Source organism: Nannobrachium achirus (genome assembly GCF_963921795.1).
Source record: "Nannobrachium achirus genome assembly, chromosome: 18".
Taxonomy (NCBI): Eukaryota; Metazoa; Chordata; class Actinopteri; order Myctophiformes; family Myctophidae; genus Nannobrachium; species Nannobrachium achirus.
In genome coordinates this window covers 16,895,700-16,922,745 of record NC_137825.1, presented here as the reverse complement: position 1 = coordinate 16,922,745, position 27,046 = coordinate 16,895,700, and the positions used below count along the sequence as shown (strand labels likewise).

The 27,046-nt window shown below is 43.2% G+C and overlaps 2 protein-coding genes across 2 annotated transcripts in view; one reads left to right on the top strand and one right to left on the bottom strand.

The window, feature by feature from the left end:
- Positions 1-19,394, bottom strand: part of LOC308302922 (zinc finger protein 385B-like) — a gene marked incomplete at both ends in the record, with an annotated part of 78,649 nt that extends 59,255 nt beyond the window's left edge. The window contains 2 exons of the mRNA XM_080747240.1: positions 9,254-9,356; positions 19,164-19,394. Of these exons, the coding sequence (XP_080603366.1) occupies positions 9,254-9,356; positions 19,164-19,394 (334 nt within the window). The remainder of the gene's footprint in view (positions 1-9,253; positions 9,357-19,163) is intronic.
- Positions 416-3,716, top strand: LOC308303753 (kelch domain-containing protein 3-like; the record flags this gene model as incomplete). The annotated part of the gene is made up of 2 exons (XM_080748248.1): positions 416-1,323; positions 3,671-3,716. 2 exons carry the CDS (start codon positions 416-418, stop codon positions 3,714-3,716), a joined length of 954 nt encoding a protein of 317 aa, XP_080604374.1.
- Positions 19,395-27,046: the final 7,652 nt, after the last annotated feature.

The following is a 27,046-nucleotide window of genomic DNA, read 5'->3' as shown; positions in this document are numbered from 1 at the left end:
ACTTAGGCATTGCCACATATGCATGGATGCCTGGCGGCGTCGCCGGTTCGATTCCAGATCCGGACGACCTTTGTCGCTTGTCACCCCCATCTCTCCCCCCATTTCCTGTCAGTCTACTGTCCTATCAATAAATTCATAAAAGCCCATAAATACAAATCTTTAAACAACACCTTTCTTACACAGTGACAACAATGAACAGAATGCTGTATCGCACTAGTCCAAACCTTTTTTGTTTGCCATTTTGCCATGAACTCAACAGGCATTGGCTTCTCTGATTGGCCAACCCAGCCCATCATCGACTTCTCTGATTGGCCAAGCTTTGCTGTGCCGTTTGTGCCAGCGAACTAATACAAGGGGTAGACTCTTTAACAGAGCGAGACTAATACAAGTTCACGTTCATGTTGGGTGCCTGGGAATGCTGCGCTGGACGGTGCACCTGAAAGGGGGACCAAGGAGGAACCGTCATGCTGCTGTGGCCGTGGGCCACAAGGTGTACTCCTTCGGGGGCTACTGCGACGGGGAGAGCAGCAACGACATGGAGCAGATCGACGTACATGTCTTCAACACTGTGTCGTTGCGCTGGGCTAAGCTGCCACCGGTGAGACCCGGTAGAGGAGGGGGACGTCCCCTGGACGTTCCCTCCATGCGCTGGGGCCACACGGCCGTACTGATAGAGGATATCATCTACCTCTGGGGAGGCTGCACGCACACGTGGGAGTACTGCGAGGTGCTTTATGCGTTCGACGTCGAAGCCAACAGATGGTTCAAGCCCAGGATCTCCGGGACTGTTCCTGAGGCGAGGAGGAGCCACTCGGCCTGTGGCTTGGGGAAGGTCATGTACATCTACGGAGGATACAACCGGAACAAACAGCTGTCTCGCTGCTTGAATGATGTCCACATGTTGGACACCACCACGATGGTATGGTCTTTAATTAACACCAGAGGCACCCCTGCACCCGTTTCATGTGGTCACTCTGCCACCATCATGGAGGCAAATATGTTTGTATTCGGGGACATAGGGAACAACGTCGACTTGGACCACTACAACAACATCAGAGTTTTTTCCACAGAGACTAAATGGTGGCTGAGCATGCCTTCTGCACAGCTCCTTCCAGAAGGACGCTTTTGCCACGCAGCCTTTGCCTACAATGGAGAGCTGTACATATTCGGTGGCCACAACTTGGACCGGAAATTCGATGACATGTGGAAATTCAATCCAGAGACCTACTCCTGGAAGAAAGTTGAGCCCAAGGGAAAAGGCCCACGTGGGATGTCTAAGATGGGCTGTTGCATGGTGGGAGACTGTATCGTCCTCTTTGGAAGGTACACACCCCACGACCTGTACATCTTAGACTTAAGTCCTAGTCTGAAGACGTTATGCAAATTGGCGGTTATTCAGTATGGTCTGGAGCAGTCGAGAGTCCCACATGACATCAGGTGGGAACTGGCAGCCATGAACGTACAAGTGTGCTTGCTGCCATGGGACACCCCACAAACAAACCACAAGTTCCAAGCAATGGAACATAAGAAACAGAAAGACGAGGAGATCGGCGCCCTTAGAAGGCTCCCTTCATTCAGATGGGGAAACAAAGCCAGAGCACAGGATGTGCTACTAACTGCACTGCACCAGGGCAGACAAAATAGAAACTTTTAAATCCAGCTGATCTCCATTAGGATTTAGGAATGAGTATAGAAACACAAAGATGATTTGGGCAAAGGAGTGCACAGTTTTGGAAGACTTCAGGAAACAGAACTGGGAATTGAAATGGAAAATGACTACAAAGGTGGAGAGTGGAGACCTTTGTGTTTTAGGTCAGCAAATATTGCTTATTTGTTTATTGTTTATTATCGACAACTTTTTTCGATTAAACGAACAATCGAGAAGCACCTTTTTAAAACAATATTTTTTATTGCAACTAATCGACTAACCACTCGTGTCACAGACAGTCACATAGAAATAGTGAAGATTTTGAAACAGTTTTGAAAGGTTTGCCTAAACATGCCTAGAATAGGGATTGATTATGGATAGAGATTTTATTAGTTATTTTATTAAAGATCAATTATCGGTTATTTGTAATAATCAATGAAAATTATTATTTCAATTAACTGTTGCACCCCTTGTTTTTTATTTTCTCCTATTTATTTGTCTGCTTTAAGCCACCAATAACAATGACACTACTTCACAAGAACACATGTAGTGTCCTTTTGGTTGATATTTTTTATCCACTTCTGGCGAACATCTTTGTGACTCCTCGTCCATCGTATCAACAGACTACAGTTGCACCGCAGCCATGTCTGACTGCGCCCTCTAGGGGAATGCTGGGTGTCTATTGCAGTGGTTCTCAAACTTTTTTGGCTCAGGTCACCCCTGTAAACATAAATGTTTTCATCCATGGCACCCCTGAATTACATTGTTATTACTTTATAGCACCTTACATTTGTGTCAAATTACAGTAAGTAGATGTGTAAATCTTTCCCCCTAAGAGACAGTATGTGAGGAAAACGTATATATACATTTAACCCATTAAGACCTGGGGCAGATTCTACAATGACTTCTAAATTAATAGTTCTCAAACTCTCAAACAAATTGAAATTTATATGTGCCAGGGAAGCCCAGAGGAGAAGATTTTTGTGTTGCAAAATGCAAAATTATTAAAAAAAAATCAAACGCCCGTCTTGAGACAAATACATTAAGTTACTATGACAAGTTCTACCGGCTGTCCCTCCCTCCCTCCCTCCGTCTATCTGTCCATCACGTCAAGTCACACTTTTGGCCCTACTCTTATCTCCGCCACGGTTGCCCCTATCCATGCCAAACTTTGCACACACACTCCTTGGCTGGCAAACCACAACCTCCAGCCCTCACATGGCCCTCTTCTAGTGCCACCATGAGGCCGATTTTTGCAAAACACATTTTTGGACACTGCTCTTACAGATTTTGCCCTAAAATCACACAAAGCGGTACACAGTATCTCGCAACTCATGTCAGCAACATGCATCTGTACCATTTCCCATATTCCCTCCTGATAGGCTTCGATTGCCTTCTAAAGTTTGCTGGATTGCACCATGCGACCTGACAGTCGCTTATCGCCCGATTAGGGAGTCTTACTGGTTATTGATGGTTCATATACAATGTCTTGAGGAGGGGGTATTTGATTACAGTGGGTCTAACACATGGGGCACATGTAGCAGAATAGAGTTTTTGTGAGAAAATTCCTCATATCCCACAGTCAATTCACTCAGTCATCTGCTCCGTTCTACTGTAGATCTTCAAATATGCATGTTTCTTCAATTAGCATTCAAAAATCAAACCTCGGTTCTAAGTGAATTTTTATTCTATGTGTTCTAGAGCTATGAAATCTGTGTTCTAGATCGATACATTCTGTGTAATAGATCTATACTTTCTATGTGCTTTAGTTCTATATTTTTATGAATTCTTAATGAATGAATGATTTTGTCTGGTGGGCCAAATTGTCATGTGAAGCTTGACCAATCCTCAATACTGCATGCACGGGACATGACACGGACACGGGACTCCTTGGAAGCCTATGGGACAGACTGTACGGGACAGACAAAGCCACTCCTTGGAAGCGGCTTTCACCGCTTCAAAAAGCTGCCCCTTTGTTCTCCTATCTCTCTCTCTTCCCCTCCTGTGTCCTCCTCTGCTCAGGAAGCAGGATGGGAGCCAGAGCCACAAGTGCAGGATGCTACAGTGAGTTGTCAGGGTGCCAGGGTTCCCAGTAAAGACCCAAACATGCCTACAGTCAGAGCCTGCAGCAGTGGTGGAAAAAGTACTCACGTGTTTCACTTAAGTAAAAGTGTCAATACTGCAATGTAGAAATACTCTGTTATAAGTACAAGTCCAGAATTGAAAATGTACTTGGGTAAAAGAATGAAAGTACAAAATGTACTTAAAGTACCAAAAGTAAAAGTACAAAATGTTTGAAAATAGCCGATTTACAAGCTCTACAAATCTACATCTTCAGTAACACCTTGAAGAAGGCGTTTGCCGAAATGCGTTGGTGTTTTTTAATGTTCTAGCCCGTTGCCCAGATAAAGGGCTTCCACCTGAGTGCCTGGACCTGGATTTTTGTGCCTCTGTGGCAAATTTTGTCCTCTTTTGCTAAAAGTACAAAATGTTTGAAAATAGCCAATTTACAAGCTCACAACGCGTCGCGATGCGACGTGTTGTGAGCTTGTAGATCGTCTATTTTCTTTGCGTGCGTGCATGTGTGTGTGTGTGTGTGTGTGTGTGTGTGTGTGTGTGTGTGTGTGTGTGTGTGTGTGTGCGTCACTTGGGCCAGCCCACTATGGGACTGTGTAGGTTTAACTCTGTACATGACCCTAGCCTAGAAACCAGATGAATCTGCCTCTCCCTCCGAAGTAGTGAGGGACCAATCGGCCAGTATGCCCGGCCAGTATGCAAATATTACCACCGGAGCCATTTTTGTATCCATGCACCTTTTGAAATGCAGGTTCAATACAGAGAATCCAGACTAATATCTATGCAGTGATATTAGTCTGGCGCATAATATGCACGCACGCACGCATGCATGCACGTGCGCACACACAGAATGAATACAAGACTGCATTAGCGAGCGCTGCCTCACACTTTAAACTATGAATGATGATTCCAACAAATTTCTAATCTGATCCAGAACATGTCAATAAAACACTAATGATAACAAAGCAGGGTTGTGAGCTAGAGGACCCATGATTCGTTTCCACTGATGAACATGGAGCCATGGAGCAAACGTACGCAACAGAGGCCGTCACATGAATCTCCATTAACCCATTTAGGCCTAGAATTATTGAATGCTTTAACTATTGAAAAATAGCAGATATACAAGCTCACAGCGCGGCACCGAGTGCCCGCGCTGTGAGCTTGTAGATCTGCTATTTTTGAAAGATCGTGATTTATTTGTGCAATTCTTTGAATATATCTTTTTAAAAGCGAACATTTGTAACTCAAATATTTGCTTCTGGGGGGTCCCTGGAACAACATATTTTGAGATGGGGGTCCATGGCCAAATACCTGTAATTTTGGGAGTCCTTGACATGAAAAAGTTTGAGAACAGCTGATTTAGAGGAAGGATTTAGAAGACGGGTCAAAGATCGGGTCAAAGATATTCAAAGACTTTAAAAAAAAAAAAAAAGATTTTTCAAAAATAGCAGATCTACAAGCTCACAGCGCGGCACCGAGTGCCGCGCTGTGAGCTTGTATATCTGCTATTTTTCAATAGTTAAAGCATAAAATAATGGTTAAAGTGGTTCAAATCGAACGCGACTCGGGCGCATTCCAGGTCTTCGATAGTTAAAAGCTGACGCATCATGGACCGACTTTTCCATCGTGTTGATTGGTCAAACTGGCCTGCGCGGATGGTGATGATTAATGTCTGATTACAGCAACAGGTGTGCAGGAAATATACGCTGGAATGTTGAAGAGGGATCGGGAGCAGCCATCACCTCTGCTGCTGAATATCGAAGGTACCAAATGGGTCTGGGTTATTAAAGCAATGGGCCCTGTGCACAGCAGCCACAGGGGTGTCACACCAAATTCTGGGCCCTGGGTACAAGGATTCGCTGCGGGCCCCATGAATGTTCTTCATAGGAGGTTTAACAAATTTAAACTGGCAACGTATTATTTTGTGCTTTAAACTATTGAGAAATAGCAGATATACAAGCTCACAGCAAGATTGTAGATCTGCTATTTTTGAAAAATCGTGAACATTTGTTTGAATATTTCAAATACATTTTTTTTCTTTTCTTTTTTTTCTTTTGGGAAAAACCTATGTTTCTATGTCAGTGGTTCTTAAACCTTTTCATGTGAAGGACCTCCAAAATCATATGTATTCGGCCACGAATACCCCCATCTCAAATATTTAGTTCCGGAGACCCCCCAGAAGCAAAATTCAAGTTACAAATGTTACAAAAAAATACATATATTCAAAGATTTGCACACATTTTCACAACTTTTCAAAAATAGCAGATCTACAAGCTCGCAGCACGCTGTGAGCTTGTATATCTGCTATTTTTCAATACCTAAAGTATAAAAATAATTAAGGCCCCTCCATCTTGGGCCCTAGTAAGTCCCACTCCCCCCCCCCCCCCCCTTGTGACGCCCCTGCCTCTGCTGCTGAATATCGAAGGTACCAAATGTGTCTAGGTTATTAAAGCAATGGGCCCGATGCATAGCAGCCATATAGGAAACACATTGAGCCTATTCATTACTTCCTTCAAAGGTGTTCTCAATTCTACTACCGGTAATTAAGGTTCTGTTCCATTGTGGTCAGAGTCAGCGTGCTGATATTGTGCATGTTGGCGGTGCCATGACATTATTCTGATGGCCCATTACGTCCCATTGGTCGAACTGGCCCCATTATAACTAATCCCTAACCTCACACTAACGACTAGCCTAATGTTCTGAATAATGGGATGTCGGAATTATGAGCAGACCCCCCTGTTGGCTCACTGTAAACACTTAAAGTGTGGGTTCCATTTGTACACTCTCTTATGGGGGTCCTTGAAATTAAAACTTTGAGAACCACCGTGCTACACTAAATGGAATAGTGTTTTAATTAGTATAATTGTTAAGATTGTTAAGAAGTAAGGAGTTCGCCCAACTCTTTTCCAATATGGCTGCTGTGCATAGAGCCTATAATAAGCCATGGTTTACAGTGATTTCAGAATAGCTAAAGGGCCATTGCTATTTAATTAAAATGCTGATCATGATCAAATGCCGTTATAAGGTTTGCACTGAAAAAGTTGGGAAAAGCAAGCCAAAAGGTGTTTGAATAATTTAAAGTAATTTAGAGTAGGCCTACAAATGTTTGTGCCTGTGGCCATCACCAGAGTAAAATGACAGGCCTCGGTTGGATAAGCTCAGACAACGATGAATGTCGAGTTCAAAACTTTTAATTCCTATCCAAGTGGATCAGTTTTGGATTTGGGCAATCTGGGAACCCATTCGGACCCATTCATTGTTTCTACCTCTGGGGGAACCACCACATTTTTTGTGTAGAGAGGGGAACAGGTTTGGCTCCTCCCCGTCATAGTCGTTTCGTTTGCCAACGAGTCTGAGCTGAACCGGAGGTAGGGAGCGCTCCGCAGTGTTCACTTGGACCCACGAGGTACTGAAAGTCGGGGGGACAAAGATTTACGATTGTGTCCCTATCGGGACATAACTCGGACGGCGCTGAGATGAGATGGCTCAAGCGACGCTCGACACGGCGCTCGACGTGGCGGTCGACACGGCAACTCGCTCACTGTAGCTCGCTCGGCGGTGTCTCAGGTTCGCTTGAGACGGCAACAAGCCGAAAACAAGCACTCCCTTACATCTCACACCCACTCCTGCTCCCACCGTTGTGCTCAGACCCGTTGGGAAACAAGCACACACCCCTACACACCTAACAACAACCCTACTTTTAAGGCAGTGCTGCCATGCTGGTGGTGTCAGTTGAGAGATTAGGATATGGGTATAGCTAATATATATATATATATATATATATATATATATATTATATATATATATATATATATAAATATCTGATCTGTGGTGGTAGAATTATCTCAGCATTATCTCAGCAAACATGATGTCAATGAGAAATACGTTTAGAACTATTAGGTCCAGGTAATAATCAAAATTGATCCTTTAGTCAAGCATTTTTCTTTACTACCTTGACAATGATTTTCAGGACATTGATGTGAGCTGCCTGTGCACAAGACATGAGTGAGTACTGAGTGGTCACACAAACATGATGATGATAAAAGAAAAATAAAATCTCTCTGGAATCCCCTTGTCATACGTTTCCAGAGTAACTGCTAACAGTAACAACCCTACGCCCACTGCTTTGGAAAACAATCATGTCACAATCATGTCAGCCCCTAAATAGAAAGAACCTCCATGAAGACTTCTTTTTTTAAACTGTCTAATCGTCTACACCCAATTTTAGCAATGAAAGCTGAGATGAATGTGTTAATTACTTTATTTCACCCAGTTCAACCAGCAAAGAATACCATGCCAGTCTGAGTGTAGTAACTCCTTTATGCTCAGGGGTGCAACCAGGGGAGCCCATTGACATTCTGGGGCGCATGACAATCATACCAGCTGCCAAATATTCATTAAGTGTATAAAGCGAGTATCTTTGAGCAGACCTTTCAGCGCATGGGTCCTGATGGCCTATTCAGACAATGGCTTGGTGGTAAAACAAACATTGGCTAAAGTATAATCCAAAAGCTGATAACAAGATGCACGCCGCACATGAGCAATCAAACAAAGGACCTTTTAACATTTCGCTCTAGTGAAAAATAATGGATGTGTGTATGCATCAAACATTTTTCTAATGAACAAACCCGTACTAATGAGCTAGGGCAAATCTATATTGTTCAGTGGGCTGGACTGCACAGCAGTTATGGCCAGACTTATATACACACAAATAATTGGAATATGTCAGTAAGTCGGTTACTGTTTTAATGTACGTATATTCTTGTAATGCGGTTTACATGGTTTCACAATTAGCCCTAATCACAGCCCGCCCACTCTTTGAATCACAATTAGCCCTAATCACAGCCCGCCCACTCTTTGAATATATCTTTTTAAAAGCGAACATTTGTAACTCAAATATTTGCTTCTGGGGGGTCCCTGGAACAACATATTTTGAGATGGGGGTCTGTGGCCAAATACCTATAATTTTGGGAGTCCTTGACATGAAAAAATTTGAGAACAGCTGATTTAGAGGAAGGATTTAGAAGACGGGTCAAAGATCGGGTCAAGTAGCCCAATTTCTCAGTTACTTCCTGGTGCTGACGTCAGTCTAGAAGGGGAAATTAATACAGAAATAGCTGGACTTAAAGCCAACAAAATATCATTACGAACGGTAAAGTAAATTATTACTATCTTGTGTTCTTGATCTTGCTAGCCGTATTTTATACTTTACTATTCGGAAATTGCATTAAATTTGCGATTTCTGTGTTAACTCTATGGGCTTTTAGTAGGGTTTCCCTTTCAAAACGTGACTTCAGCACCAGGGGGATGCCGAGTGGGCGGGCCGTGAATAGGGCTAATTGTCCTGAATCTGATGTTTTCGTGTTATACTTTCTTTCTGCGACTAAGACCATGATTTACAAGTGTTTACATGTCCATGGGGTCTAATTACTGTTCATTTATCCATTTGTAGCTCTGAGAATGGTTACTGTGCACTCTCAGCACACGCCTGTGTGTGTCATCATGGAGGGGAACTGAGCGAGTTCCTACCTGTGACAGTAGCCTTGTTGAGGTGACGTAGTCTCCTCTGGTGGGTCTTGCCTCTGTAGTGGATCTGAGCTTGGGCACCAGAGTTGAGCTGCATGTTACACACCTGTAGGGGGGAAACCATTAACACATTCTTAAAGCTAAGTGGCGTCAATTGGGTATGGCAGGGGTATGCAGTTGCCATACCCTGGGTCCAGGGGGGAGAATACAAGTTACTTTAAAATATAAATCCATGAATGTCTCTTTGTCTATCTGTGCTGGTTATGTTGTTAAATTACATTAAAATAACTACAAATGCAACATTTAACAAGGTATTATAATTATATTCTCCACACTTGTATTCTCCCCATCTTGACAGAATAGTATATTCCCAGGTTCCACAGGTCAGCTGCACAGGTGCAATTCATTATTGTTAATTGTGGCACGTTTACGCCAAGTTTAGCGCACTTGAACTACCGTTCCAGGCTGCCATATCCAGCCCAAGAAACCATAGACATTTTTGGGGGAAAAAAATGGAATGTACTTCTTAAAATAAATGTATCATGCCTGTTGCTAAGGTATGGCAACATGACTGGTGTCTTGCACGCGCGCAGAAAATCCAAAAAAAGATAGGTGACAGAATTTCAGCCAAGCAGTAGAGAGAACCTATTTATCAGCTTCAACGTTTCAGCTCAATTTTTTTGTCTGCTCATGTCTGTCACCTGTATCCTCCTGACTGAGATCTCTATCCTGATTGGATAACATTAATATGCTGACCTGAAAATGTATTTTCTGTTTAAGAGCTGGAGATACATGGAGACTCATGTTACAAACGCATGAACTCATGAACAAACACTAGTCTAGTCTATAGCAATGAGTAATATCAGATTATAGTTTTAGTCATAGTTAGAGATGGACCGATTGCAAAATTCTTGGCCGATTCCGATTTCCGGTTTTATTAAATTCTGATCTGCCGATACCGATTTTTCCGATACCGATTTTCTATCTAAGAAAGAACAATAATTATATATATACCATATATTTTTTGGCTTGAGTACCCTTTCCATGATTTTTTTATCCAAGTACTCCTTTTCCCAGACAACATTTTGCTTATATAACTGCAATTAAAACCACAACTATGGTAGGCTATATGCATAACACCCCTGTTCAACAATATAACATCACAAATAAGAAATGGAGTGAGTTTCAAACAGTGCATCCTGAGCAGATTTATTTTCAACACTGACAATAAGATTCAGTCAGTTTTCATGTCAATAACTAGTAATCAACAACCAATCATCAACTGATCAACAAAATTCAAAAACACATCTCAGTTGGCTGGTATTCTACCATGTAATTTCTTCAGTATCCCATGCAGTACCTCTGGGTATCACCAGGGGTACTCGTAGTACCCCAGTTAAACACTGGAATAGTTGACTTTCAATGTCACAATCAACATTTTTTTAAGCAGCACTGAGTTAACTTAAGAAAATAAAACTTGAACTCAATCTAGTGCAATGTTTGTACTTGAAAAATGAAAGCTGGTGCTATTTAACTATTATTATTATCATTGTTATTAATATGCTGGTGAAATTGGCTTGGCAAACCTTTCTGTTTTTATACTGTCATTAGTATCAACAAGCAACCCCCCTGGTTGCTTGTTTCTCTCTCAAAAACAAAACCTGGCAACATTGGGTGATCAGACTCAGAGAAGTGTTTATCTTAGCACAGGACGCTAAACAAGCAGGCTACAGTGGACACTCATGCTGCTCATGATTACATGCATTTATGTAGCGCAATATTTGGGATATGTGTGGCTGGCTACCAACAGGGAGGAAACATCGGAAAATCACTGTTGATAGCCCATAAAATAGACGATTCGCACGGAAAATAAAATAGGCGCTTCACGGACATTTTTAGCGCTTCTTCGGCAGCCTTTGCTATAGATTTCAGCACTTTTGCGGGAATAGCATGGTGCCCTGTGCTTCAGCACATAAAGCGTGTGCATTAATCTGGCCATTCTTTAGCATGATGTGAGTTTGTATGCCTTGTAGATCAGCTGTTTTCGACTAAACTCACGCAGCCAGCCACCACTAGCTACTGTTCGTTGTGGGTGTGAGAGTCAGAGTGTGTGTGGAGGGAGGGAGGGACGGGGAGAGAGAGCGAGAGAGATAGACGGAACACTATAGCCCCGTTCAGCTCGCATCGTTGCTTTTGTTCAGATGTACTGTAATGAGATGGAGTTATTTGAGCGAACGGGTAATATCAATGCAAAGAGCGAGTTTTGGATCATCCTGGCACACAGTGAAATAAGTCCAAATCTGCGACATGTTTTCTTCATGAGTCTGTTAGCGTTAGCTTCGCTGCTGCTTTGTTTTGGTCAGCGCGCGTTGAGCCACATGTTGCGTACTGCGAATGCGTGTCATTTTTGATCGGCGGAAAACCGGAAATTACGTTAGGACCGGCCGGTCACCGATTGAGGCCGATTTTATATAATACCGGACGATTTTCGATACCGGCCGATACCGATGTCCATCTCTAGTCATAGTCCTTTGAATACATTTTTCATTTAGTAATATTTTAGTCATCTGAAATGTTTTAGTTGACTAAATATCGTAGTACATACTACTAAGATTTTAGTCAACTGCATGCCTAACTGAGTTAGCCGCATGCCGAAAATAGCCGATCTGCATGCCGAAAATAGCCCATCTACAAGCTCACAAGTCGAGGAACAACTAAGTCGAGGAACAAATGCCATCCTTTTCACATTGCCCTCACCAGCAGGTCGACTTTTGCAACACAAATATTTGGTAAAAAATGCCTCAAATCATGAATGCAGAGTCAGATTACAGTGAAAGGCCGAAGAAGACACGGCACCCTTTTCACATTGGACTATTATTGCACCACCAGGAGGTCACAATAACAAACCTGATCTGGCGGAGACCTTTTGCTCGGAAGAGCACTGCTTCTGGTTTCGTTTTTATTTCGTTTTCGACAAACATTTTTCATCATAGTTTTAGTTAACACTGAGATGACCAGAGACAGGGCAGATTGCCGTCTCCTGCAGAGGGGCCTAGCTGCTTTAAATTCAGAACGGGTACACATTATTGTGTATCATTATGCTATGCTTTAACTATTGAAAAATAGCAGATATACAAGCTCACAGCGCGGCACCGAGTGCCGCGCTGTGAGCTTGTAGATCTGCTATTTTTGAAAAATCGTGAAAATTCTAATTTTGACCCGATTCTATAAGTGTCTTTTGAATCCTTCTAAGATTTTTGGGAAAAACCTATGTTTCTATGTCAGCAATCTGGCTCTAGCCATCGTCAAAGAAAAGGTCCTTTTCACTTAACTGGAGCTCAGTTAGTCTGTTCTTGAGAGACTACTATGTCAGTGGTTCTCAAACCTTTTCATGTGAAGGACTCCCAAAATGATATTTATTTGGCCACGGACCCCCATCTCAAATATTTAGTTCCAGGGATCACCCAGAAGCAAAATTTGAGTTACAGACGTTCGCTTTAAAAATACATGTATTCAAATATTTTCACACATTTTCACGACTTTTTAGAAAATAGCAGATCTACAAGCTCGCTGAGCTTGTATATCTGCTATTTTTCACTGGTTAAAGCATTCAATAATTCTAGGCCTAAATGGGTTAAAGTGTATATGTCACGGTTTGTTAGAGAAACAGGACGGTCGAGAAACGGAGCACTTGTGGTGCCGCAAGGGGCGGAACAAGCGGTCGCCCACAACAACGTCCTCCAGGCGGAGCCACTCGATTGTCCACGACATTGCAAGCGGCGCGAAGGCCAGCGGACCTTGGTCCTGCTCTTCGCCCCCGAGCGCCGCAGGCGCGAGTGGCCGCGAAGAGCGGGCCAGGGCCGCGCAGCCGGCGGAGCGCCGCGCGAGTTACGAAGCCGTGGTGAATGCAATCGTTATATTTATGCCCAGGCCGTAAGGCCTGGGCAAGCCCACGATAAACGCTCATAGTAAGCTAATGGCTAAGCTAATGGCTAAGCTAATGGCTAAACACCGCCCAGCTAGGCTAGTAAATAAAGAAAGAGAGTCGCAAACGAGTGACGTCAGCGCCTGCACTAGTGAATGGCTGTCTATGGGCTGTCGTCGCCATCTGGTGGTGATTAGTGTGTGGTGAACACAAAACAAGCGCTCTTACAATGAACGTCCTGAGTTACCTAAACATACTGTAACATATATATTTCTTCTTTCCCACTGTTAGCCATTCTGTCTGCACTGTAAATATACTGCACAGGATATGACTGCTGAGAGAACATAAATAACAGCAGGCCTCCAAGTCCAGATTAGCCGGGCAGATAACAGAAATAATCGTTCACTTGCGGATACAAGCACCAAAATTGGCACACATACTCCTTAGGGATTGCTCTTTTCATAAAACCATCTGGCCAAATCAAATTTCAAGATGGCGGCCATTTTTCAAGATGGCCGCCATAAAATACCATAGACCTGTCCTATTTGAATGATCTTGGTGTCAAATCATACATTTTTCACTATGTAGAATCCAAATTTGGACCCATGGACTTACTCACTGGCTTCCTTGTACCACATATCAGTCCCGGAATCCTAATATTCTGCTAAATTAGAGGTTTGTGTTATGTCTGACTCGGATAAAATGGGTGGTAGTGTATATCTTAGTATTGTTAGAGGTTTATAGTGTGTGTGTGTGTGTGTGTGTGTGTGTGTGTGTGTGTGTGTGTGTGTGTGTGTGTGTGTGTGTGTGTGTGTGGTGGGGGGGGGTAATGTAGTAATGTAGTAACTCAACAGAGCGGATTTCAATGCACAGCGGCTGACGCGGCTAAAATGCATGGTAGATATAATAGCGCCGTGGGATCACTCTTTGTCTAGTCTATTCTTCGACCTTTTCGACTTGGGTAACCCTGCCAGGAGTACAGGAGTACAAGACTCCTGCCGACATAGCTCTGGGGGTCATGGAGACACGCAAACTGCCTCACCACGATAAGGTGATGATCCCGTCGAGGCAGGAGGTAGTTTTTTTTTTCTAGGGCCTAGGCAGTATAGTACAATAGTATAGTAGGCCTATACTACAACGCTTCTAAACCTCGCACCTGCAGCTGCACAGTGCCGTGCAGGTCAGACCAAAGTGGTAGCATTTGCATCGACTGCAGCATTCCAACTTGCATCCACACTTGGTCAGCTGCTGGCAACTCTCTGCAATGGGTGGGAGCTCAGTCCAATCAATCTGCCACAGATCTCCTTTCTTGGTCCAGCCCCAGTTGTCAGGAGTCTGCATTTCTGGTTGACATACTGTTGACTGACTCCAGATGCAGGCCGCTTGATAGGAAGCGCGCTTCACATGTTGCTTCAGTGCTGCTTGCGTTGGAGGAATGGCTTCGTATGGCCTCTGCTTCCGAGCAAACAAGTCCAACCTCGCATCATTGACACCTTCAGCTGTGCTGGATCGGTCGTACATCGTGACCACAAACTTCTCCAAGGTTTTCAGGTCTTCATCATCCACTACAGGTGGGTAATGGCTGAGTTTGCTGAAGACACCAGAAGCCTCATCACAAACATTCCAGGTTTGCCACGCAGACTTCTTCCCCTTTACGCGGAATGCTGAAACAACATCGCAGCCAGTGAAGGCATGGAAGAAGAGCATCCCTTTGCTCTTTTCTGCAAGAGTGCAACACAGGTCATGAACAGAATCCACTTTAAGTTCTGTCTTTGGCCAAAGGCAACCCACTGCCCAGCCCTGAGGCTCATAGGGCAGGAGTCTATGTCCTGTTTCTGTGAGGCTGCTTGATGTACATTAAGTACCCCTAGTGGACATGATAATAGTTTGTCACAGGGACATACCCCAATCCAGCCTTTGATGCTGAGGTCATAGATTCAAGATGTATGACAAGGTCCATATATGGAGTTCCCTGATGTCTTCAATATTAAGCCCATATCTAACAGGACTTCATATGGGAATGCCCATATATGGAGGCCACATTGGCCACATACCACACTAACAGAATCCTTATATGGCCAAGACAGATGGCCAAGACAGCCCATATCTGTGTGACTGGTTCTACAGACAGGGATCTCCATGTATGGGCATAAAAGGGTATGTTGTCAGTTGTCATGGACATCATAGTACTTTCACATAACAAATAACTGAGTAAGCATGTTTGGGCTCTCACAGCATATCTCCATATACAGTACATGGACCTCCATATATGGGTACCAGGGGGTCTCCATATATGGGTAAACAGCCGTTTGGATGGCCCCCTGTAGTAACGCTGAGGACACCTGGGGGTCCCGGACCCTGTGGAAGACCCCTGGTATTAGCTACAGAGCCCAGGTACAGGTACAAAAGCTTTTATGCTTCAAGTATGATCTAATTGTTCTGGAGCAGGAGCAGAGCAAGGACTGTACTGAGATAGGCTCAGGGGTCATTCCGGGGGTCCCAGGTGAGGAGAGACCCCCACCAAAAGTCATAAAGGTTATTCTGGCTGCTTTAAAAGTGCAATATATGAACTTAGAATGTTTTAAAACCTTCAAAACAACTCTAATATTATGAGAATTGGACATTAACTGGGTGACATACTGTTCTGCGAGGTCCTAACATAGATGACCCCCCAGAAAGGGGGCTGGGGTCAGGAAAATCTGACACCCATCATTTTCTGACAGTTTGGTCCCTATAAAAGCCAAAGCAGTAAAAAAATACATTTTAGCAAAGAAATCCTTAGAAGTACACTTCTTATCACACTAGGTAGTAACTCCGAGGACCCCCAGGGGTCCCGAAGCCCCTGTGGAAGACCCCTGGTATTTGTTACTACTTTTTTTTTGTTTTCAGAAAAAAAGTTATGATCTAATATGACATTGTTCTGGAGCAGGAGTAGAGCGAGTACTGAGAAAGGCTCAGGGGTCCATCTGGGGGGGTCCCAGGTGAGGAAAGACCCCAACCAAAAGTCAGAAAGCTTATTCTGGCTGCTTCAAAAGTGTAATAAATGAACTCAGAATGTTTTAAAACCTACAAAACAACCCTAATATTAAGAAAATTGGACATTAACTGGCTGGCGTACTGTTCTGGCATGCAGGTCCCAAACTAGATGACCCCCAGAAAGGGGGTGGGGGTCCGGAAAAGTTGACACCCATCATTTTCTCATAGTTTGGACTCTATAGAACCAGGATCTGCAAAAAGATCAATTTTAGCACAAAAATCCTACGGGAGCTGTTTTTTGGACGCATCGCACCACACTATTAGCAGAATATTAAGATTCCGGGACTGATATATGGTACAAGGAAGCCATTGAGTAAGTCCATGGGTCCAAATTTGGATTCTACATAGTGATAAATGTATGATTTGACACCAAAATTATTCAAATAGGACAAGTCTATGGGATTTTATTGCGGAATGCAAGATTACTGTATATTCAATGGCGGCCATCATGAAAATTGGCCGCCATCTTGATTTTTTTTTTGGCCAGATGGTTTTCTGAAAAGAGCAATGCCTAAGGAGTATGTGTGCCAATTTTGGTGCTTGTATCCGCAAGTGAACGATTCACCTGTAATATGCACTTTATCTGCCTCGCTAGATAGCTCTTTTTATATGTGCTGCAGCTTAGTCAACCACACAACATTGTTTTCTACGTTTTTTTTTACTTTATTTAAATGTTATGTTCTAAATCGGGGGTCTTCAATGTTTTCAGGCCAAGGACCCCTTAGTTGAGAGAGAGATGAAGCAGGGACCCCCACAACCTTGAGAAAGATTCCTTGTCGTTTCATTGTTTGCCAGCACAATCATTAGGGTATTTTGGGATCATTTTGTGTGTTCAGATATTTAACGACATGAACTGTCAATACTTCTCCCCTCTACACCAAACCTCTTTGCCCAAAATAGCCGATCTACAGTACAAGCTCACAACGCCTCGCAGCACGAGGCGTTGTGAGCTTGTATATCTGCTATTTTTGGCTAAAGTTCTCAGAATCTGGTTAAGAATCTGTCTAAAAAGGAGATTTTCTTTTTTTCTTTCCATCACACAAAGATTTGGAAGACCCCCTGTAGTAACTCTGAGGACGGGTCCCGGACCCCCTGTTGAAGACCCTTGTTCTAAAAAGATGAACTGAAAAATCAACTAATTTTGCAACAGTGGCTCAGGAGGTACAGTAGAGCTTGGTAATCAGAAGGTTCCCCGTTTGATCCCCATGCAGCTCTCCCTGTGTTAGTGCTGAGCAGGTTGCTGCCTTGCATGGTTTCCTCTGCCATTGGTGTGTGAATATGTGCGTGTGTGTGTGTGTGTGTGTGTGTGTGCGTGCGTGCGTGCGTGCGTGCGTGCGTGCGTGCGTGCGTGCGTGCGTGCGTGTGTGTGTGAATGGGTGAATGCAATGCTTGTAAAAGCACTTTAGATAAATGCGCCATATAATTGCACCATTTACCATTTAATGGTTAGTTGCAGCCCTACACAGTAAAATAATCAGTGATCATTTATCCTTTTCCCACTCAGAGAGTGTGCCGTTGTAACCAAATGGACCTGTATGACACAGTCAGATTTAAAAGGTGCAATAGACAACATTCAGCCACAAGATGTTGCACTCTCGACACTCTCTCTCTCTCTTGCATAAGGTTTCTTGTTTCTCTGACTCACATCTGTGAGGCAGTAATTATGCAGTTTGCAATGCTGTAATGTGGCGGCTGCCTCCAAGCGTTCCTTTAGGGGGGAAAAGTACCTTTCCCAACAAAAATGGAAGCACATGGTGGCCTCAGCTTACAGAGGCAGAGGCGTAATTTCAGAAAAAATGTAACCCAGTTTGAATGAGCGGTGCCTTTGGTGGCCACTTGTTATAGTTACTAGTGCTCAGTGTGAATGGCCCTTGAGGCTGCTCAACAGCGCCACTTGAAGGTTGTTCAATCAGGGGGCCAGTTGTCTGGATTTAAAATGAAGCAAACACATAACTAAAAGTTCCTTTGATTGGCCACTAGTTGCGCTGTTCTGGTACCAAAAGCAACATGTTCTCCATAGGATTCCATTCATTTCCCCTGTACTTTTACATTTGATTTTCTTACATTGTCATAAATACTTTATGGTTCCGGTCGCTAGTTTAAAGCCTTGTTTCAATCACCATGATATGTGTTTTGTGAAAATGTGGTCCAATGTATGTTATAATTGATGTTAAAGCAGGGTATGCTGTAGGAGGGGCTAGTGATCATAGGCTTGTGACGATTCTTCTTCATGTGCTTTATTTTCGGCAAGCTCAAGACAATGTCCCATGACGTATCCCTGCGGTTGCACGTGACCGTTGGCAGCCAATAGCATTCCTGGTACCCACATTAAAACAATGATGGCGACACCCATACAAGTGCAAAAAAAGCATAGAAACCAATGGGTTACCACCGTCCATATTCTTTACAGTCTGTGTTCAACAGCACCAATTGGTGGCTGCAGCTGGTGTTGCCATACTGCACACAAACATACATAAGAGATATACACACTCAGCCAAGCATTGGAGCGCTGAGGCACCCTTAAAAATGGGGGGTGGCAAAAATAAGCCAGAGGGATGCCAGGTTGAAATGGTTAATAGGTGTATGGTTGCACCCAGGATAACTTATGTCTATAACATGTGTGTCACATGTACTGTAGATGGACAGGCATGGATGGAGATTAAATCAGACATTTGGGGAAAATATACAAAAAAGAACTGAATTTGAGAAACGTGAAAACTTGGGGGTGGGAGGTAAAAAAAATCAATTCAAATTGCACAATTAAATACTCTTTTATTACTGCCGCCCCAGTTGTTCTCTGTCTTCCCCTCCCCTCTTCCATGTGTGTGTGTGTGTGTGTGTGTGTGTGTGTGTGTGTGTGTGTGTGTGTGTCACACACACACACGGGTACATAAACATTGTTTCACTATGACCTTTAAATGAGCACTCAGGATGTATCATCTGTGTACACACCTGGCACAGTGTGATGCTGTTGCCACCCTGACGACGCTCCCGCTTGAACCTCCGCACCGCAGCCGACTCCTTCTTCTCCTCCTTCTTCTCCTCCTTCTCTCCTAAAGCCCCTTCCTCCTCTCCATTCTCCTCCATCTTCTCCTCCTCCTCCTCCAACCCCTCCTCCGCCTCTCCTTCCTGGCTCGTGGGAGGGAGGTTGCTCTCCAGCCAGCAGATCTTGCGGCGCTTCATACCTTGAGGAAGAGGGTATAGGTCAGGATGTGTGTGTGTGTGTGCCATATCCAGTCACCCTAAGGCAGTGATATGATTCTCAACCTTTTAAATTTCAAGGACCCCCTGCTTTGATATGCATTTTAGGTAGTGTAAAGTAAAGCAGGGACGTGCAGAGAATGTTAGGGAGGCAGGGGCTGAAATTTCTAAAGGTGCCTTTTGGTGGAAATATTGTAAATAGCAGACCTCCAAGCTCACAACGCTTTGAGGTCTGCTATTTTGGTGCTTGATACCACACTCCTCTTTTCCCCTCTACCAGATCTCTAATCTCCTAAAATAGCTGATCTACAAGCTCACAACGCACTACAAGCCCACTACAAGCTCACGTTGTGATGCGAAGCTTGTACTGTAGACGCTATTTCCGCTGAATGTTTGCCACAGAATAGGGACGCTGGCCGTTCATGAAGTTAAGCATTCATCTTCATGTTTGGTTTAGCTTTACTTCCCGAATGTACTTTTATACCCGACTCCTCAATAAATAACAGCTTTGTACTCTGTTTAAGAACATTCTCAACCTAATAGACTTCTGTAGCCACTTTGTCATTATGAGGATAAGCCTTTCCCCACATTATATAAACCTTGTTCACTTACAATATATCACCGTGGTGATAAAGATATGCATGAATGAATACCTTGACATGAGTAAAATCTGTGTCTCATCACAGATTTTCTTTTAATGCTGACTGTCTGAACTTATTCTTGATCCTACAGTATGTAGTCACTGAGGTATTTTCTGTTTATTCTCCAAATGACTTGATAAGGAGCAACAGTTTATTCCTTCAAAATGTTGCTGCATGATACTGTAGATATTCACTAAGAGAAACAAATACGTGCTGTATTGGCCAGGAGTGTGAATAAACAAAAATGTGCAAACTAACAGGAAAACAAAATCCCCCACTATCAGGGGAAAAAAAATACAGGCAGGCATACAAATGCAAAAAAGGGAGGACTTAAATCCCAAGAGAGAGAGAGAGAGAGAGAGAGAGAGAGAGAGAGAGAGAGAGAGAGAGAGCAAACAAAAAAGCATGAAATAAATACAAAGACGGAGAGAACAAAAACATGTTCCCTGTAAGGTACATCAGATGTGTACAAACATTTTTCTTATCTAGACTTTTATACCTTTTTTGTAGTGCTTTTTAAATAACTTGGGATTCAATTCCTCTCCTGCATCCTAAGCCAATATGCTTTGTGCTATCTTTCCTGACAGAGCTTATCTCCCTGGTGCTGTGAGCAACAAATACTGAACTGAAGCCAGTTTATACGATGACGTTATTTTAGATGTGACCAGTGTAGTGTCCATCTCATACACACTCAGTGTCCACTTTACTGGACACACTCGTTCATTAATGCAGTGGTTCTCAACCTGATGTGGGTCGGCCAGTCGGGCCCAACCCCCCCCCCCCCCCCCCCACACACACACACACACATACATTATCTTTTAGATTTTTTATTAATAGTATATAGTATTTACAGTAGACAGGAAATGGTAAGCGAGAGACGGGAGAGACACGCAGCAAAGGTCACTGGGATCGGGTTTCGAAACCGCGGCACCATGTCAGGCATTGCATCCAGGCATTGCAGGTGCCCGGACCACAAAGGTCAGCAGTCCGGCCGGGCAAAACCTCTTTGACTGGAACACGAATTCTGATCAGCTGTGTGTGATTAGAGTCGGGTAGAGCGGCGAGCTGCGGTGCATGATCACGTGACCTCCAGCAGTCAACAAATATGTCTCAAACTAGAAAGATGCGTTCCAGATATGCTGTAAAAAGAGTGCTGCATTGTGCAATGAGAGAGGCGAATGGTCACTCGATGAAAGCCAACAGAAATGCCACGAGTACACAAATAACGACTTGGTACAACAGTGGTGAGCAGAAGGGCATCTCTAAATGCGCGACTCGTCAAACCATGAAAAGGACGAGCAAACAAATTGGGGTCGTACCTGCCTGGTAGTATGTGTGTATTAAAATGGCCACCGAGTGGGCATTCAATTTGTCCTCTGGGTGTCTGGCTGCATGTTGTTGGAGGGTCCACAGGGGGGCAGTAAAGCAGCATTGCTTCGGTCTTTAAATGAAAGACCTGCATTACTTCAAACCGATGTGGTAACACAATCTTTGCAATGCAAGGTTGCACTACTACCATGCATGCAACCATAGAATACACTTCCAAGTCCTGGTATGGAAAAAATCCAATCAACCAATATAGTAAGGAGATCAAGGGTCAGAGATCTATAATGCTTCTGTGAGCCTAGACATTTCACATAATGGCAGAAGTGACAGCAAAAGAGACAATTTGTTTTATTTTTACCGTACTATACATTGACCTTTCTTCTCCTTGTAGGCGATACGACAAACCTATATAAACCATGATGCGTCATATGGCAGACCGCAGGAAATAATACATTCCACAAACTTAACATCTGATGTAAGAAATTCAACCAGATAAAGGCATACTGTGAATCTGTCCTAAAAATCACTGTACTGCATGTCCTGTTAAAATGCTTAAGGCATTCATGCATGCATTTGCTGATAAGGTTGTCCACACCAGAGCGTTACAAGAGACACATGAAAAAAAAAGTCCAGATAAGGATCTTGTTCCAGCTCCACTCCATTTGCCAGATAATAGAAGCTGATTCCCGTGGCACCGAGAAACGAGATGCGTCTTTTGTGAGAGCACCGTTCCCTAATGCCTGTAATAGCCCGCCGATTATGGCTGACTGACAGCATAAATCAAGCCACGGCACAATGCAGGCTTGGCCCGCAAAATGTGGCACCGCAAAGGCGGCTAATTGAATTCTTAGCTTTGTGCTATATGGATGATAATGGCCTCAATTAGGTGCTGCCACTTTCAGTTGCGCTTTGTTGTTTCTTCCCCCCAAAAATAGCTAGAAATCTCCGTCTCTGCAATCTTGCTCTTGCGGGAGAGCTTAGACATTGCTAAGACATGATCCTTTGAGAGCGGTTTCCCAAACAATGGGTCGGGACTTGCGGACGCGGACCAATTTTTGTGGGTTGCGAGTAACCCAGTTTTTGTTTCCTGAATAGAAAAATATATAAATATGTATTATTTCAAAAGATTAAAGGGTTAAAAAAATAAACATTCCAAAATCTTTAATATATAAAAATATAAAATTCTATAAGAATAATACTTTTTTAGTAGTAATGACAATAGCATATCTGCTATTTTTACTAGTTTGAGTCCCGGGCAAACATAATTTGTCTTTTGGGTCTTGAGCTAAAACCTTTGGGAACCCTGAGGCGCCTGCTGGCCTTGTGGTCGAAGTGCATACCACATAGGCTCTAATGCCTGACAGCGCATTGCGGGTTTGAGTCCCATTCCCGTTTCCCTGTGTCTCTCTTCCTCTTTCCTGTCCATCTTCACTTGATCTATCAATAGAGGCAGAAAAGCCAAAAACAAATCTTGAAAATATATAATATATAAAATATATATTTGGGAACCACTGCTTGTAGAGGGGAATAGGGCTGCAGTACAATGATGTTTGCTTTGAGACACAATCACATGGCTCAAGTAAAAACAAACATAGTTTCTTAGATGTGATTCCTGTTATTAAAAGGGAAGAAGGTTCATTCACTCATGTAACAGAAACAGAAACATAGAGAACCAATGGAAAAATCACATTAGCTTTTCATATGATGGCCATAGCATTGATTCAATGGTGGTGTACTGTGACTTGCAAGTTAACCAGTATAATGATTTTGATGTTCTCTGGTCTAAGAATCCACAGGGCTCATAAAAGGTCACTAAAGGCATTATTGCTTTTTTAACATCAGTTTTAAATCGAATGCTACCCACAGTAAGTGGAAAACATTTATGTCTAGAATTTATCATACTCAAGTTTAGGGGAAGAAAATACAGATTAAAGTGAAGCTTTTGGAAAAGACTATATAGACAGCTACCAGTGTTGCCATGTCTACTTATACATGAAATTGGGCTTTTTTTTTCTTCTGTATAGTTGCTTATAAATATTGATAGTTTTTTGGGGGCTTGTTTGCATAGACCTGACCCTTGTTTCTCTTGCAGAAATCTGGAAACACTGACAGCTACCCAGTGAAATGCCGCCCTCACTCAGTCATGTGCAGACAGAACGACAACCTGACAGCCTTCAACAGGCAGCCATGGTGGCATGGCCCTCGCTTAGTTGGCACCGTGAACTCTGTTTCCCTCGCCGCCTGGCCCGCTGAGGACGGTGGCCAGCCTGCCATGACAGGTGAGTAAGGTGCAAAAAGACAGATGAAGGATTGGCGTTTCACAGTGCCCAGTTGTATCACCTGGAAAGCAGCGAGGAGGGGTGGCGAGTGAGTGTGGCACGTGGACAGTAGGTATATGCAGACCTAGTTTTAGTCTGGGGTAAGTTATTCATACATGTAACACACATGCAAACTTTACAAGGCAGGCATTAATACTGGTCAGTATTAATGGTCTTGCCTAAAGAGCCTTTTCTTTATGCTGTGTTTAAGCAGCAGAGCAGCAGGAAAGCCAGAATGAATCCCTAACGATCCACACTAATCCAGTCAGGATAGATATATTGTGTGCCGTTTGTATTTCTGGAAACCAATGTCAATTGTCCAGGGCGGTGTTAAGCCCAAGTCATGGTGCCATGATCCTATGTGCCATGATCCCGGGGTGCACGGGAGATTTACTGGCATATAAATCATTAAAACCAAGTAAGTGTTGGCCAAACGGGTTATTTCACAGCCAACAGATAACTCCATCCATAAACTTCCATGAGTGTGTGGCTTCCTATAGCATTACGCTGGACAGCTGGTTATGTTGTTTACGGCAGCAGGGGGATTTGAAAAGAGAAGAAAAGAGAGCAGAATTGGAGGTTTTAACCTGGAGCCAACGGCATGTTTATCCTGCAGTAGCAGACATCGTCTGGTGAGTGAGACAAGGCGAGTTGAAGGAAGGGCTTTCTCATTCTAAGACCTGGGTTCGAGTCCTGCTGAAGTGAATAAGCACCGGATCCCCTGTTGAGCTGCCAGGAGTATCACTCTGTGACTGAACCAATGGCTGGAATCCCCTGAGAGACTCTGGCCAATAAGTAGAAAAAGGAGGGTTTTCTTTTCTCAACTGCTGAAGGTGAGATAAACCCTAAAGGACAGCTCACGTCAAAAAGAAACAAACAACGAAACAAGTCAACTGTGGCCAACCTAGGATAGTGACAGATACAGAACTAAAACTATATTAAAAGGCAGGGCAGTGGTTCATTTTAAATGTTGGATATTCAAATAATGTGAGAGAAAAAGAATGATATGTTTTGGCTCTTGGTTTACTTATTACTATTTCTATGCATTTCATGTTTTACCTTGTGCTGTCCTGCTTACTGTAAATCGCTCTGGATTAAGAGCGTCTGCTAAATAAAGATGTTGTTTACCTTTAATGTCAAGGTTGAAAGTGGTTACTTGAAAGAGGTAATTATGGAGCAAATCAAATTCAAGTCAAAGTGTGCGTATGATGTGGATGGTACCGTCTACTTACACTGACATACATGCCCATCATTGCACAAAACACCACCAGGCAGCACATGTATGCCACGTGTGAACAAAATGTTTGAGGTAACTCGGCTCACAAATTGCTTTTCCTCTGCGCCTGAGATGCTGCAACATTAGCGTGTACTGCAATTACATGACTGTGTGTGGCTGATGGCGTGTGTGTGGGACATTTCCATAATGTCAGAGCCCTGTCAGGAGAGAGGGGCTCCTTCCAGATGCTAATGGCAGGTAGAGTATGACCAACCCACAGCTGCAATGGGGTCACTCTCTCTCTCTCTCTCCACCTACACACATATATCTCTCTCTCCCACATACACACACAGGAAAATATGTACTGTATGCAAGAAGACAAGCCACACACATACCTAGAGACAGACAAACACACATTGAGACACATGCACACAACAAGACAAGCAAACACATGCAGACAGACGCACACATTCAAGACACTTGTGAAAACACAGGCACAAGTGTCTGTGCGCACACGCGCGCACACCATAGACTGTACAAAATATGGACGGTGGGAACCCATCGGTTTCTATGCTGTGAAAATGAAGCTCTTTTTGCCCTTGTATGTGTGTTGCCATGATTTGTTTTAATGGGTACCATTAAATGCTATTGGTTGCCAACGGTCACGTGCAACCACATGGATACTTGGGTAAATGTGTTGAGCCTGCCGAAAATAAAGCACACGAAGAAGAATCATCACAAGCCTATGATCACAACAGCATAGCCTGCTTTAACATCAATCATAACATAAATTTGACCATTTTCACAAAACGCATATCATGGTGATTGAAACGAGGCTTTAAACTAGCGACAGGAACCATAAAGTATTTATGACAATGTTTATTAAGGAAAATTAAGAAAATCAAATGTAAAAGTTCGGGGGAAATGAATGGAATCCTATGGAGAACATGTTGCTTCTGGTACCAGAACAATGCAGCCAATCATAGCTTTTAGTTCCATGTTTGCTTCATTTTAAATTCGGACAACTGGCCCCTTAATTGACACACACCCATGCACCCACACCAGAGCAGAACCCCTGTAAGTATTGGTTCTCAAAGTAAGGGTCCTTGAGGGGGTTTCAGGGGTCCCCAGCTAAATGTAATAATGTATTGTAGCATCAGAATCAGTTTCTTCACACAATTTTGTTTATTTTTGAAAACATTTTAACAACTCGAATCTTGCATGGGTGTCCGGCACAACATATTTTTAGATGGGGGGTCTGCGGTCAAATACTGTACAGGATGTGCGCGTGTATTCGGTTATCCGAGTACACGGTTTGTAAACCACTATTCGTTTTGAAAATACAATTCGATTATTCTATTAAATATATTTTTAATTATTGAGATATTAACTTTATTAAACATTTAAACTCTTTATGGACCTGTCCGTCTTTCCAGACTGATGATGATACAGTAGTGTTGATGGCCAGTCATGTAAACCACAGGCTGTAAAGGTGTAACGTGGTGTTGACACCAACATTTCAATGATAATGATAGTAGGACTGGAACTATTGATCATTTTTATCAGCGATTATTCAATCAATTACTTTGTCGATTAGTCAAATAATCGAGCAGCTTGTTTTGTATCACTGCGTTGCCGCACCGCCGATCCGACCAATATGCCCATAGTGTAACGCCCTGCATGGAATCGAACCCGGGTCTCCCGTATGGAAAGCCACTCTGAGCCAATAGTGTTACACTTTTACACACCTTTTGACCTCCACCCTCCAGAAACCCCGATCCAAGTCACAGCACCAATGTAACGCCCGGGATTCAAACCCCCGCCTCCCGTGTGGTTGACCAACATCTTAACCACTAGCCCATGCAGGTGTCTTCAACAGGGGGTCCGGGACCCCTCCCCTAGAGGGTCCTCAGAGTTACTACAGCTTGTAGATCTGCTATTTTTGAAAAGTCGTGAAAATGTGTGCAAATCTTTGAATATATGGTTGTTGTTTTTTTAACCTTATAAGGTTTTTAAATATTCAAAGACTTGCACAAATTTTCAAGATTAAAATTTTCAAGATTAAAATTTTCAAGATTAAAATTTTCAAGATTAAAATTTTCAAGATTAATAAAAAAAAGCAGATCTACAAGC